This window comes from Calidris pugnax, unplaced genomic scaffold (assembly GCF_001431845.1).
Source record: "Calidris pugnax isolate Ruff unplaced genomic scaffold, ASM143184v1 scaffold265, whole genome shotgun sequence".
In the NCBI taxonomy this organism is placed as follows: Eukaryota; Metazoa; Chordata; class Aves; order Charadriiformes; family Scolopacidae; genus Calidris; species Calidris pugnax.
In genome coordinates, this window is record NW_015091061.1 from 512676 (window position 1) to 527089 (window position 14414).

General features: G+C 53.3%; 1 protein-coding gene across 2 annotated transcripts in view; it reads right to left on the bottom strand.

The window, feature by feature from the left end:
- The window catches only part of SEMA7A (semaphorin 7A, GPI membrane anchor (John Milton Hagen blood group)), a 33698-nt gene extending 23308 nt beyond the window's left edge, over positions 1–10390 (bottom strand). For both annotated transcript variants that reach the window (XM_014956680.1, XM_014956679.1), the window contains exon 1: positions 10205–10390. In XM_014956680.1, coding sequence (XP_014812166.1) covers positions 10205–10331 — 127 coding nt within the window. In that variant the 5' untranslated portion in view covers positions 10332–10390. The remainder of the gene's footprint in view (positions 1–10204) is intronic.
- Between the last annotated feature and the right edge of the window lie 4024 nt (positions 10391–14414).

Consider the following 14414-nt stretch of genomic DNA (forward strand, 5'->3'; position numbering starts at 1 on the left):
CTCCTCCCCAAATTCTGCAGCGCTGAAGCCTCTGCCACTGCAGGATGAGGCCGGAGCTTTGATTTCAGGTGGAGCTGGCAGCAAAGCCTGTCATCTAGAAGGTACATTTTTTCCTCCGCCGGCCCCAAATCCGAGCAGCTGGCTGCACCCTACGGATACGCAGGTGCTAAATTTAGAGCCAGGTTTTATTTCCCCCTCAAAAAAAAAAAGGAAAAAAAAAAAAAACCAACAAAAAAACCCAACCAAAACCCCCCCCCACGTTCTCTGTAATGCCAGTCCCGAGGTGTGCCGTGTTCCTGCTGGAAGCTGGGGAACTTTGGGCTGTGATTATGGTATTTTATTATTATACGGTCACTGGAACGACGGCAGAACAACAACAAAAGGATGCTTTTAGCAGGAGAGCTGCTGGCTGGAGAGCAGGGCTACCCCTCCCACGAAGAAAACTGGCTTTCCAGAGGCTGCTTTATCTTAAAAAGCCTGCCAGAATCAAAAATTGCCCCGGGGCACCTCTATTAAGCATCCACCAGCAAAAAGCAAGCGCTTTACCTTTTAGCTTAATTGGCAGCCATCTCCCTCCTCCCTGCTGCTGGGGGAGGGCAGGGCAGCCCCACAAACCCTTCTTGGGGACATTCTGTCTTCTTCCAAGCCCTTGGAGGGGGACGAGGGGACGCAGAGCCAAGAGGTGGACACGGGCCAAGGGGACCTGAGCAGTCCCCCATGGAGCCTCCAGCCTCTGCAGAGCTTTAAAAGTGGGAAGAAAGATCACAGAATCACAGAATCTTCTCGGTTGGAAGGGACCTTAAAGATCATCTTGTCCAACCGTCAACCTAATTTTGACAAAAATAGACACCCACACAACAAACAAGGAGCATCATCACTAAACCAGACCTCCCAGCACTACATCAACCCGTCTTTTGAACACCTCCAGGGATGGGGCCTCCACCACCTCCCTGGGCAGCCCATTCCAATGCCTGAGAACCCTTTCAGGGAAAAAATTTTTCCTAATATCCAGCCTGAACCTCCCCTGGCACAACTTGAGGCCATTTCCTCTTGTTCTGTTGCCTGTGACTTGGGAGAAGAGACCGACCCCCCCTGGCTACACCCTCCTTTCAGGGAGATCTACAGCTCCAGCATGAGGATGAAGTTTCAGTTCCCCACAGAATCATGGAATCATCTAGGTTGGAAGGGATCTTAAAAGATCATCTAGTCAACCATCAACCTAACTCTGACAAAGAAAAAAGATGCAGCAAAAGGGACTTTCTCCCTAAACGGAGAGGGCCCCGCGATGCTCTTTGCAACCCCTTCTACCTGGTTCCTCTTCCCACCCCTGTAACGAGCTCCTGCCAGGTCTCAGCCCAAGTAGCCTCCTGGGGCTGTGGTGGGGCAGGCCCTGCAGAGCGTCCCCTTTCTGCCTGCTTGACCCCCACCAGCAGGAACACACAAGATCCAAGCTTCCCATGTCCATCTTTGGCCGTGGTGATGCGTTGCTCACACTTGGAAAGTCAGTCATCTGAAACCAAGACGCTCCGGATCAGACTTTCCAAAACTTGCTTCATCCAAGAGATGAGCAAACCCACGGCTGCCACGTGAGCAGCACAAGGGCAAGTGTCTGGACATTGCCCCCAGGGAAGCTCCGACAGCTCACAGAATCACAGAGTGCTATGGGGTTGGAAGGGACCTCTGGAGATCATCTAGGCCAACCCCCTGCCAAAGCAGGGCCACCCAGAGCAGGTCCCACAGGAACGTGTCCAGGTGGAATTTGAATGTCTCCAGAGAAGGAGACTCCACCACCTCTCTGGTCAGGAGGTGGTGGGGTTGGAGGAGATGATCTCCAAAGGTCCCTTCCAACCTCCCTGGGCAGCTTCTTCCAGGGCTCTGCCACCCTCACAGGAAAGAAGTTCCTCCTCATGTTGAGATGGAACTTCTTATGTTGAAGTTTGTGCCCGTTTCCTCTTGTCCTGTCCCTGGGCACCACTGAGAAAAGCCTGGCCCCATCCTCCTGACACCCACCCTTGAAGTATTTATAGGCGTTGATCAGATCCCCCCTCAGTCTTCTCTTCTCCAGACTGAAAAGCCCCAAGTCCCTCAACCTCTTCTCCTGAGAGATGCTCCAGGCCCCTCATCATCTTTGCTGCACCCTCTCTAGCAGTTCCCTGTCCTTCTGGAACTGGGGAGCCCAGAACTGGACCCAGTGCTCCAGATGGGACCTCCCCAGGGCAGAGCAGAGGGGCAGGATGACCTCCTTCCTTCAGCTTTCCATGCTGTGTCCTTCCCAGTACACACACGCCTGATAAAGGAGAATCATTTCACCCCGGTGGGGAATTAGCCCTGGAATCATTGCTCCAGGAGGATGCTGACGCCAAGTTAACAAGGGTTCAAACTGGGGGCTGGATATTTATAGCACTGGTGAGCCAGAGCCGTCATTAAGGGCAATATTAGATTTATTATAACAAAGCCTGTCTTCTCCAGACTTGAGCTGCTCTGAAATAAGCGGAGACGGCAGGAGATGCTCCTGTGGCACTTCTTCCCACATCTCCGTGTCACTCCGGGCACGGGACACAGCAGGACACAGCCCACGACACCGGGTGGAGCTGGGATCAACAAAGCAAACATTACCCAACAAGAGGAACGAGTCCTATTCTTGGAGCCACCAGGAATAGCCGCGCACCACGGGACGCAGCTCAACAGGAGAAGAGCTGGCTGCAAAAGGAGCAATTTCCTCCCTCCAGCTCACCTTCCAGCTCTTTTTCTGGATACAAAGCTTCTTTAAAAAGCCTCTTGTACTCAGTAGTTCAATTTAGTTTGTACTCCAGCTTAGATTTAGCTCGTACTCCAGCTTAGATTTAGCTCGTGCTCAGGCTGAGATTGAGTTTGTTCCGCTTTAAGGTTTAGATTTAGTTTGTTCTGCTGGACTACGTCAACTACCCGAAAAAAAAGCCACCTTCCTAAGCACATTTTCTGCAATTCTAACCCCGATTTGGCCCCGAGGGCTAGCACTGGGCAGCAATTTGCCTCTGGCTGCCTTTCCCAGCCCTCAGTGAAGCAGCCACAACTCCCATTAGCTCCCCTGTGCCTGTTGTTTTTGCGCCGGGCTCTCACAACAGGAGGTGGTTGTGATCCACTCCCCTGGGTTTGTTTGTGTTTCCAATCTGTGCCCAGCAAAAAAAAATAGATCTACAGCTCCAGCATGAGGATGAAGTTTCAGTTCCCCACAGAATCATGGAATCATCTAGGTTGGAAGGGATCTTAAAAGATCATCTAGTCAACCATCAACCTAACTCTGACAAAGAAAAAAGATGCAGCAAAAGGGACTTTCTCCCTAAACGGAGAGGGCCCCGCGATGCTCTTTGCAACCCCTTCTACCTGGTTCCTCTTCCCACCCCTGTAACGAGCTCCTGCCAGGTCTCAGCCCAAGTAGCCTCCTGGGGCTGTGGTGGGGCAGGCCCTGCAGAGCGTCCCCTTTCTGCCTGCTTGACCCCCACCAGCAGGAACACACAAGATCCAAGCTCCCCATGTCCATCTTTGGCCGTGGTGATGCATTGCTTACACTTGGAAAGTCAGTCATCTGAAACCAAGACGCTCCAGATCAGACTTTCCAAAACTCACTTCATCCAAGAGATGAGCAAACCCCCAGCCATGGCTGCCACGTGAGCAGCCCAAGGGCAAGTGTCTGGCTTGGCTTGTCCACACATTGCCCCCAGGGAAGCTCCGACAGCTCACAGAATCACAGAGTGCTATGGGGTTGGAAGGGACCTCTGGAGATCATCTAGGCCAACCCCCTGCCAAAGCAGGGCCACCCAGAGCAGGTCCCACAGGAACGTGTCCAGGTGGAATTTGAATGTCTCCAGAGAAGGAGACTCCACCACCTCTCTGGTCAGGAGGTGGTGGGGTTGGAGGAGATGATCTCCAAAGGTCCCTTCCAACCTCCCTGGGCAGCTTCTTCCAGGGCTCTGCCACCCTCACAGGAAAGAAGTTCCTCCTCATGTTGAGATGGAACTTCTTATGTTGAAGTTTGTGCCCGTTTCCTCTTGTCCTGTCCCTGGGCACCACTGAGAAAAGCCTGGCCCCATCCTCCTGACACCCACCCTTGAAGTATTTATAGGCGTTGATCAGATCCCCCCTCAGTCTTCTCTTCTCCAGACTGAAAAGCCCCAAGTCCCTCAACCTCTTCTCCTGAGAGATGCTCCAGGCCCCTCATCATCTTTGCTGCACCCTCTCTAGCAGTTCCCTGTCCTTCTGGAACTGGGGAGCCCAGAACTGGACCCAGTGCTCCAGATGGGACCTCCCCAGGGCAGAGCAGAGGGGGAAGATGACTTCCTTCCTTCAGCTTTCCATGCTCTGTCTTTCCCAGTACACACACGCCTGATAAAGGAGAATCATTTCACCCCGGTGGGGAATTAGCCCTGGAATCATTGCTCCAGGAGGATGCTGACGCCAAGTTAACAAGGGTTCAAACTGGGGGCTGGATATTTATAGCACTGGTGAGCCAGAGCCGTCATTAAGGGCAATATTAGATTTATTATAACAAAGCCTGTCTTCTCCAGACTTGAGCTGCTCTGAAATAAGCGGAGACGGCAGGAGATGCTCCTGTGGCACTTCTTCCCACATCTCCGTGTCACTCCGGGCACGGGACACAGCAGGACACAGCCCACGACACCGGGTGGAGCTGGGATCAACAAAGCAAACATTACCCAACAAGAGGAACGAGTCCTATTCTTGGAGCCACCAGGAATAGCCGCGCACCACGGGACGCAGCTCAACAGGAGAAGAGCTGGCTGCAAAAGGAGCAATTTCCTCCCTCCAGCTCACCTTCCAGCTCTTTTTCTGGATACAAAGCTTCTTTAAAAAGCCTCTTGTACTCAGTAGTTCAATTTAGTTTGTACTCCAGCTTAGATTTAGCTCGTACTCCAGCTTAGATTTAGCTCGTGCTCAGGCTGAGATTGAGTTTGTTCCGCTTTAAGGTTTAGATTTAGTTTGTTCTGCTGGACTACGTCAACTACCCGAAAAAAAAGCCACCTTCCTAAGCACATTTTCTGCAATTCTAACCCCGATTTGGCCCCGAGGGCTAGCACTGGGCAGCAATTTGCCTCTGGCTGCCTTTCCCAGCCCTCAGTGAAGCAGCCACAACTCCCATTAGCTCCCCTGTGCCTGTTGTTTTTGCGCCGGGCTCTCACAACAGGAGGTGGTTGTGATCCACTCCCCTGGGTTTGTTTGTGTTTCCAATCTGTGCCCAGCAAAAAAAAATAAAATAAAAAAACCAAAAAAACCCACAACAACAAAAAAAAAAATATTTGCAAGCAACATTTTCTGGTACCAGCACCACCCCATCCTGTGAAAAACGAGCCGGCTGCGGAAAATAGCCTGGCTGGGAAAGTGAGAAGCTTCCTCCTGGAAACGCTGACGCTCCGAGAGCTTGATGTGAAACTGTCCTACAAAGATGTTTCACGCTCGTGGGGCTGCAGCTCCCAAGGAAACAGTCACCGAGGAGTAAAAGCAGGTGCTGACAGCACCATTTCTTATTTTGCCACCACTCTTGAGCTCGGACTCGCCTCTGGCCGGTTCTCCTCTTCCTTCCCTTGCTGAATGCAGCCCCGTTGCATGGAGAGATCCTAGAAGAGGATCCTCCTGGGGAGGAAGAACCTCAGGCACCACTATACTCGCCTCTGGCCGGTTCTCCTCTTCCTTCTCTTGCTGAATGCAGCCCCGTTGCATGGAGAGATCCTAGAAGAGGATCCTCCTGGGGAGGAAGAACCCCAGGCACCACTAGAGGTTAGGGGTGGATCTTCTGGGAAGCACTTCTGAGAAGGATATGGATGTCCTGGTGGACAGCAAACTCTCCAGGAGCCAGCAATGGGCCCTTGTGGCCAAGAGGCCAAGCACTCAGAGGTACTCGTTAGCACGGGTCTCCCATGGCAAGGAGAGGCAGCTGAGCTTGGCAAAGCCCAGGAGACGTTACGGGCAGCGTGGGCCATTTCCAGGAACTGCTATTTCGATTTCTCCCCCGCCTCCATGATCCAGGGACAGGCTCAGACCAGAGCACCCAGTCGGGGCAGCCAAAGGTCAGGTGTATAATCTTTCTTTCCCCCCTGCAGGACCTGCTTGTCTCCTGGGACCTACACACAGCTCAGAACCAGCCCCCTCCAGCTTCCATCCTCCTCTGCTAATGAGAAAAAGGGGAATAATTAAACCATCAGACCCCCATTCCACCCCAAGCAACCACAGACGAGGCTGTAACTTTGCCTGAGGTGGGGTAAAGCAGGAAAAAAACCTCAAGCAGCAGCTAAAAACTCTTCCCATCCTGCCCCAAAAGACCCTGAGGGTGCAGGAGCCTGACCCAGCCCTGGGGGCTCCTTGTTGTCCTGGCTGTTGTCCCCATGCTCGGTGACTTTCCGGTCAGGAGACAGCCAGCCTGGGATGTCACCCTCCCGCTCCCCTCCCTCACCCCAGCCCCGGGACACAGCAGACAGCTCAGGGAAATAAACACAATATCCGTGCTGACAAGGAAAAGCTCCGGGTGGGATGGGATCACACCTTTTCTTTTCCACCACCTCCCCCCAAAAGCAAAGCCCAGCTGGTCAGCGTTTAGCTCGGAAAAAATCCAGGGAAGCAGGGGGAGGATGGAAATAAAAGGGAAATAAGAGGGTGCCAGGCTGAAGCACTGCCTTCTGCACCAGCCCAGGCTGCTGGGGATGAGCTTGCACCCTCTCCACAAATCTCAGCAGAGAGGGAACTCGTCATTGACGACCTCCCTTCGTTAAGGACACGGTCAGAAGAGTGGGGTGCTGGCTCAGCTGCAAAAGGGAAGGTGGCGGGGGGGGGGAGCCCTTGTCAGTAAAAAGGATCTTAAGCACTTCAGATATGACAGTGGTCCGCAGCTGACCTCAGCACCGAGTGTCTTTTTCCCCTAAGAGGAAGAAATCCTGCAGAGTCAGACGTGTTTTCAAATAACTGCTGGCCCAGATGGACCCCAGAGCGGTCACGTCACCTGCACCCACTGCCAGGAAGGCTCTGGGGGTTGTCCCCCCCATCCCATACCCTGGCAAATGCTCCCCAGCTGGGGAAAATCCTGCCTTTTCCTTGTCCCCTCCTGCACTGCGGCACTGGGGAGGCAAAAGCCAGGCAGAAGAAGCAGCCCCAGGGCTGGCTTTAGAGGAGGAGAAAGGCAGAGCTGGGGGGGGGGGCGGTCCAGCAAGTCCCAGTCCCCAGGATGGCCAAATGACTGAAACCCAGGCAGCTCCAAGCACCCAGAGGGGCCAACTTGGTTTCTTTGTCTTCAGACCTCGCCACCTGAGCCCAGCTACAGTCATTTTTTTGTTGGTTTTTTTTCTTCTATCCCCCAAGCTCACCCTGTCCCCTCACCTATTTCTTGCTACCAAACTGGAGACCATGGGGCTGAAGATCAGAGCATGAAGGGACCATGGGACTGAAGATCAGAGCATGAAGGGACCATGGGGCTGAAGATCAGAGCGGTTTGGCTGCCCCCAGCAAGGTCAGGGCTCTTCTCCATGGCTCTGGTAGGACGTTGGTGAGGGGAGCAAGGCTGAGAGATGAGAAGGTGGCTGCAGCTTCACCCAAAACCCATTTTCTCCTCTCCCCCAAGCACCACAGCCCTGGGGAGGGATCCCACACGCATTCCCTTCCCTCCTGGAGGGATCCAGGCTGGGAGGTGATTCTGCCACTTTACTCTGCTCTGGTGAGACCTCACCTGGAGTACTGTGTGCAGGTCTGGAGCCCTCAATATAAGAAGGACATGGACCTGATGGAGAGGGTCCAGAGGAGGGCCACGAGGATGATCAGGGGGATGGAGCACCTCTGCTACGAGGACAGGCTGAGGGAGCTGGGGTTGTTCAGCCTGGAGAAGAGGAGGCTCCGGGGAGACCTAATAGCAGCCTTCCAGTACCTGAGGGGAGCCTACAGGAAGGCTGGGGAGAGCCTGTTTAGAAAGGCCTGCAGTGACAGGACGAGGGGCAATGGCTTCAAGCTGGAGGGGAACAGATTTAGACTGGAGATGAGGAGAGGGTTCTTCACTGTGAGGGTGGTGGAGCACTGGAACAGGTTGCCCAGGGAGGTGGTTGAGGCCCCTTCCCTGGAGATATTCAAGGTGAGGCTCGACGAGGCCCTGGGCAACCTGGTCTAGTTGGGGGTGTCCCTGCTGACTGCGGGGGGGTGGGACTAGATGACCTTTGGAGGTCCCTTCCAGCCTGGACAACTCTATGATTCTATGATTCCACCTTGGGAATACCTCCCTTCTCTATCCCTCCCTCTCTAGGTGCCTTTGCTGAGGCTGCCCTACCTGGTGCTCGCCGTGGGCTGCGGCGTGGAAGAAATTTAATTACGTTGACGAGCTGCCAGCTCCCACAGAGCCCAGGGCCGAGGCCAGCGCTGCGCCACGGCAAAGGCCGCCCAAACCCACCCCAACCTCCCGCAGCCCTCCTCCTCATCCTCATTCCCAGCCTCCAGGACCAGGGATGGAGCCCCAAAGTGAGCCCAGCCAGGGATATGTCTCTCTTTGTAGATGCCCAAGAGCAGGAGTCTTGCTGACCTGCAGGTTTTACTCAAGATGCTGCGTTTGCCTTTTGCCGCGTTGGGGAAGTCAGAGAGCTCCCCGCCACCCACCACGTGTCCCTTTTTGTCCCTGTCCCATTTCTTCACCCTCCTCCAGAGCCTCCTCCTCACCCACAGCCCCACTTCCTAAAGGGCAGAGGTTACAAAACGCAATCGTGTTTAAACAGGACAGATGAGTGATACTTAATTAGCCACCTCCTGATACCTCCCTCAGCGAAATCCCTCTCGGGCCCTGTCCCAGCTTAAGCTCCAGCTTGGAAAGAAAAGGAGAAACGGAGATAAGCACGAGCTGATCCCTTTCACAGGGGAAGTGTCCTAACCCTAATTGGCTTCGGTGTGTCTCGGGGACGAATCCTTGCAGGAAAGGAGGCAGGGAAGGGAGCGCAGGGCGCGGGGATGCCGAGCACAGCCCACGGAGGCAGGTAGGAACCAGCCACCAAGGCTGGCTCTACCCTCCCGGCACGGTTTTACTCCCCAAAAGCCATTTCCATCCCCACCAAAACCCCTTGAAATTCAACTTCCCCCGCTGCCATCCCCAAAAATGGGAGAAATAGGTGATGTACCCCCCCCCCCACCCCTCCTCCTCCTCTTCTCCCCTTTCTGAATACAATAAATGACGCAGTCCCAGGAGCAACCCCTTTGCCTGCCCTCCCTTGCCGCTGTCTCTCCCCTTTGTGCCAGGGAGGTGGCCACCTCCGAGCCACCCACCCCCTTCAAACCCACCCAACCTCCTCCCAGCTCTGGCTCCCGAGCAGGAGAAGGGCAATAATAAACTAACTAACGGCGGCAGAATAACAGATGGCGCAGAATAAACCAGGGGAAGGGAGGGAGGGGGGAAGACTCGCCCCCTCTGAAGTTGCCGGCGAAGAGGGAGGACAGAGGAGCTGTTGTACCGCAGAGCAGCGTGAGATCCCTGCAGCAAAGGCCACGGAGAAGAGGGGGTCTTTTGTTAAAACCTCCCTGGAGGGTATTAATCAAAAAAAAAAGCTCAGAAGAGACAGGATAAAACCCATTAAACGTTAGCCTGCTCTTTTTCTTTCCTTTTTTTTGGGGGGGTTGCGCTCTAAGCTGGCTCCTTAAAAACATCTCTTTGTTCAGCTTCTGCTAATTTGGGGTCTGGTCGTTAAGTCCTCGCGTGTCACCTCAGCTGTGGGTATTTTCCTGGGGGGAGCCTCCGCAAATATTTACTCGCACAACTCATTTGCAGCAGCCAACAGGGCATCAGCTGAATAAAGAAAATTAACCGTATTATGCAAACGTACTTCTCCATTTCCCCCTGCAAGTTTCAGGGAAATGGTTACTGCCCCTGTTTCAGGGCTTTAATACACCCAGCTCGTAGGAAAACCTTTTTTAGAATATACAGCATAAAAGGACTTGGCAGGAAGAGGGATGTAAAAATTCAATTAGAAGCAAATCAAGGAAGCCAGGAGCCTTTTCCTGAGATCACAGGCGTTTCAAGCTCATTCAAACGAGAGCCAAAAGTCTCTTCGAAGAGACAAAAGAAGAGAGGAAAAAAGAAAAAAAGAGACCAACTCTTCTCAAAAAGACATGACATGGGTAGAAAATACCAGCTGCAGAGATTGCGGCAACTCCAGGCTGCAGCCCGCCCCCCTCCCGCCCCCCCCTTTCCAGCCCTTACCTTGATGATCAAGGTGATGATCGGCCACGATGATCCTGGGGTTCACCTTGGAGCGCCCCGCCGCCCCTATGGCTAGCTGGCCAACCCAGAGGGCCACCAAGAGAGCCAAGGGCGACCTCCTGCCCATTTTGGCTTCTCCGGCGGCGAGCGGCGGCGGGGCTCATGAGCCTGCCAGACTGAGGGCTGCATCGCCTTATACAAAAGAGGAGGCATCAAGAGCAACCAATGGCTGCGACGGAGGGGGTGGGACTAGGCTTAACTTAGGAAGCAAACCTTCTTACAACCAAAAAAATCACCCCTAAAAGTCAAAATTGACTCTCTTTAAGCACTCCGTTCCCCACCTGCAGGCTTTGCTGGGGGGGTTTTTGGTCCTATTTTATTCTCTCCCCTCCCAATCCCGTCTCCCTCCCCTTTCTGGAAGGTGGGAGCCCGATGGCTTTGTTCGTAGCCGAGCCGAGCCCTGCGACTTATCCCAGAGGCTCCTAAGAGGAATGTGGAGCTCGATGCCAATGAAATAAGAGGGAAAATATGCTGAAAAACAGGCACGAGGCACCAGCAAGGGCGCTGAGAGCGATAAGAATAGAGAGGTGTGTGGGGACCAGAAAGCTGAGCTGGGATATCGGGACCGGCTCGGGAGGAGAAGACCTTTCTCTGCCATCAGGAGGATGCAGAGAGGCATCTCTCCTCTGCCAGGGCCACTGTTAAGACAATAAAAAGGCCCCCTCCTCACAAAACAGAATGTTACCCAAAAAATTCATTCTTCCTTACGAGTCAGGAAGGCTCTGAGACAAATGTCTGGACGGTGACGACTCAACGGTGTCCCTTCCCCTGTGTCACACACCCCCCCCATCCCCACACTGGTCCAACTGGTGGAAGCAAGTGAGCATCATCCAGGTGGGCAATCCTCCGGGAGCTGGGGGTGGAAAAATCACAGAATCACAGAATCTTCTAGGTTGGAAGGGACCTTCAAGATCATCTTGTCCAACCGTCAACCTGACTGACAAAAATAGATACCCACACAACAAACAAAAAGCATCACCATCACTAAACCATACCTCCCAGCACTACATCAACCCATCTTTTGAACACCTCCAGGGATGGGGCCTCAACCCCCTCCCTGGGCAGCCCATTCCAATGGCTGAGAACCCTTTCAGGGAAAAAATTTTTCCTAAGATCCAGCCTGAACCTCCCCTGGTGTAACTTGAGGCCATTTCCTCTTGTCCTGTCGCCTGTGACTTGGGAGAAGAGACCGACCCCCACCTCTCTACACCCTCCTTTCAGGGAGTTGGAGAGAGCAAGAAGGTCTCCCCTCAGCCTCCTCTTCTCCAGGCTGAACAACCCCTCCCTTTCTCCCTAAGATTCCTGCCCTAACTTTTTCCGTGCTGATGCCTCCTCCCTGGAAAAGGCCAGGATGATGCTGAGCACATCCCACCCCAAAACCCCTTCGGAAAGTCAACTTTGCTTGACCCAAACCCCTCTCCACCTCCCGCTTTCCCCACAGGAAAAGGCTGAAGGGGGGAGTTCTTTGTGAAGGGTGAGGAGGTTTGTTAACGAGAAGAGAAGAACATTAACGTGCAAGGAAGGGGAGGTGGGACGTGAGCTGAATAGGAGAGCCCCACGGGGAACCCACAAAGGCAAGAGACGCAGCTGGGTTCTTCAAAGTGGGTATTGAAGCACGAGCCAGGACCCCCCTGCTCCTGCAGGAGATGAACAGGGCAAAAGGCTGGGGGGGGAAAGGGAGGGGGCATTTTGGAGGATGCAAAAAAAAAAAAAGAAGGTCTCCCCTCAGCCTGCTCTTCTCCAGGCTGAACAACCCCTCCCTTTCTCCCTAAGATTCCTGCCCTAACTTTTTCCGTGCTGATGCCTCCTCCCTGGAAAAGGCCAGGATGATGCTGAGCACATCCCACCCCAAAACCCCTTCGGAAAGTCAACTTTGCTTGACCCAAACCCCTCTCCATCCTCCCGCTTTCCCCACAGGGAAAGGCTGAAGGGGGGGGTTCTTTGTGAAGGGTGAGGAGGTTTGTTAACGAGAAGAGAAGAACATTAACGTGCAAGGAAGGGGAGGTGGGACGTGAGCTGAATAGGAGAGCCCCACGGGGAACCCACAAAGGCAAGAGACGCAGCTGCGTTCTTTAAAGTGGGTATTGAAGCCAGAGCCAGGACCCCTCTGCTCCTGCTGGGGGGGGAAAGGGAGGGGGCATTTTGGAGGATGCAAAAAAAAAAATAAAAATTAATGAGCCAGCTAATGGTGCATTTTAAAGACCCAGAGGAATTCCCCACCAACTCGAAGCCCGGGGGTTTCATCTTTCTCTTTAAGCAAATATGTGCTTGGGTAATTTACAGCGCGATAACGCACACATCATTCTGGGGTTTCGCTTTTGGACATGGTGATTCCCAGCTTTGAAGCATTTTTTTTTCCTCGCTGCTCACCTCAAAACATCACCCCACCAGAGGCAGATGTATTCCTCTACCTGCCCCATCGCTCCCAGAGCTGCCAAACCCTGGTATCATAGAATCATAGAATCATTGAGGGCCAGAGGCAGATGTAATCCTCTACCTGCCCCATCACTCCCAGAGCTGCCAAACCCTGGTACCACAGAATCATAGAATGGTCTAGGTTGGAAGAGACCCTTGGGATCATCGAGTCCAACCATCTCCCCTACTCTACAAAGTCCTCCCCTACACCATGTCCCTCAGCACTGCATCTAAACGTCCCTTAAACACAGCCAGGGATGGTGACTCCACCCCCTCCCTGGGCAGCCTGTTCCAATGCCCGACCACTCTTTTGGTGAAAAATTCCTTCCTAATGTTCAGTCTAAACCTCCCCTGTTGGAGCTTGAAGCCATTCCCTCTCGTTCTGTCACTAATTACCTGTGAGAAGAGACCAGCACCAACCTCTCTACAGTGTCCTTTCAAGTAGTTGTAGAGAGTGATGAGGTCTCCCCTCAGCCTCCTCTTCCTCACACTAAACAGCCCCAGCTCCTTCAGCCGTTCTTCATATGATTTGTCTTCTAGGCCCTTCACCAGCTTCGTTGTCCTCCTCTGCACTCGCTCCAGCACCTCCAGATCTCTCTTGGATTGAGGTGCCCAAAACTGGACACAACACTCGAGGTGTGGCCTCCCCAGTGCTGAGTACAGGGGCACAATCACCTCCCTACTTCTGCTGGTCACACTATTTTTGATACCAGCCAGAATGCCATTGTCTTTCTTGGCCACCTGGGCACACGGCCGGCTCATATTCAGCCGTTTGTCCCAAAAAACATCAAATCCATTAATGCTCTTCCCCACAGTCAGGAACGGAAAAGAAACGTGGTTTGTAACTCCAAACCTGAGCCGTACGACCCATGCTGGTGCCTTAGTAACCACAAGGACTTGGCATTTTGCATCCACCCCAAAAATTTGGGCTACACCACCGGAGCCGCACACGTTATTCCCCGTTTTTGCCTTTTTTGACACGACGCAGCTGGTGGGCCGGGAAACGGGCTCCCAACTCCCACTCTTGACAGAGTCACCAACTGGAAACACAGAAGGGTTCTGCTCGGAGACGAAGGAGGAGAGTTTCTGCCTTATTAGAACAGTAAATTCCTTTGCTTTTCCCTTCCCCTTGCCCCCGACACACACAAAGCTGGGGACTCTGCACGGTGAGTTTTCTTTCAGGGCTTTTTTGTTTTTTCCCCCCCACTACCTACAACTAAATGCAATGCTCCCGTGTATGGAATTCAGCTCCAAACTCCTCCAAGACTCCATACTCCTCCAAGACTTTGGAAGCATTCAACTATGGTTCTTTCTGCCTCAAGGCACCATCCTACCCCCATCTCCTCCACCAGGAGCTGAGCCACCCCGTGAATGTTGTGGTCTTGGGTTCAGAATGATCCTGTGACAAGAACAAGAGGCTCAGCCAACAGCTCGGTGTGTATCAATTAAATACAAAGCTGTGGTGAGATCTCTGCCAGCTCACCCCAGCAAAGTGCCCTGCAGCAGAGGAGAAAGGAGTGACAGTGGTGGAACAGGCGAGGACACAGGAGCACAACAGCCAAACCGCCGGTTACAACCCTCCAAATGAATGGTCTTCGTTAAAACTGAGCTTTCACCCTCCTTTCAGAAGCTCCATTTCACTGAATGTCACTGAATTTTTAGAGTTGGAAGGGACCATAGAGATCATCTAGTCCAACTCCCCTGCTGAAGCAGGATTGCCTAGAGCTTGTCAGAG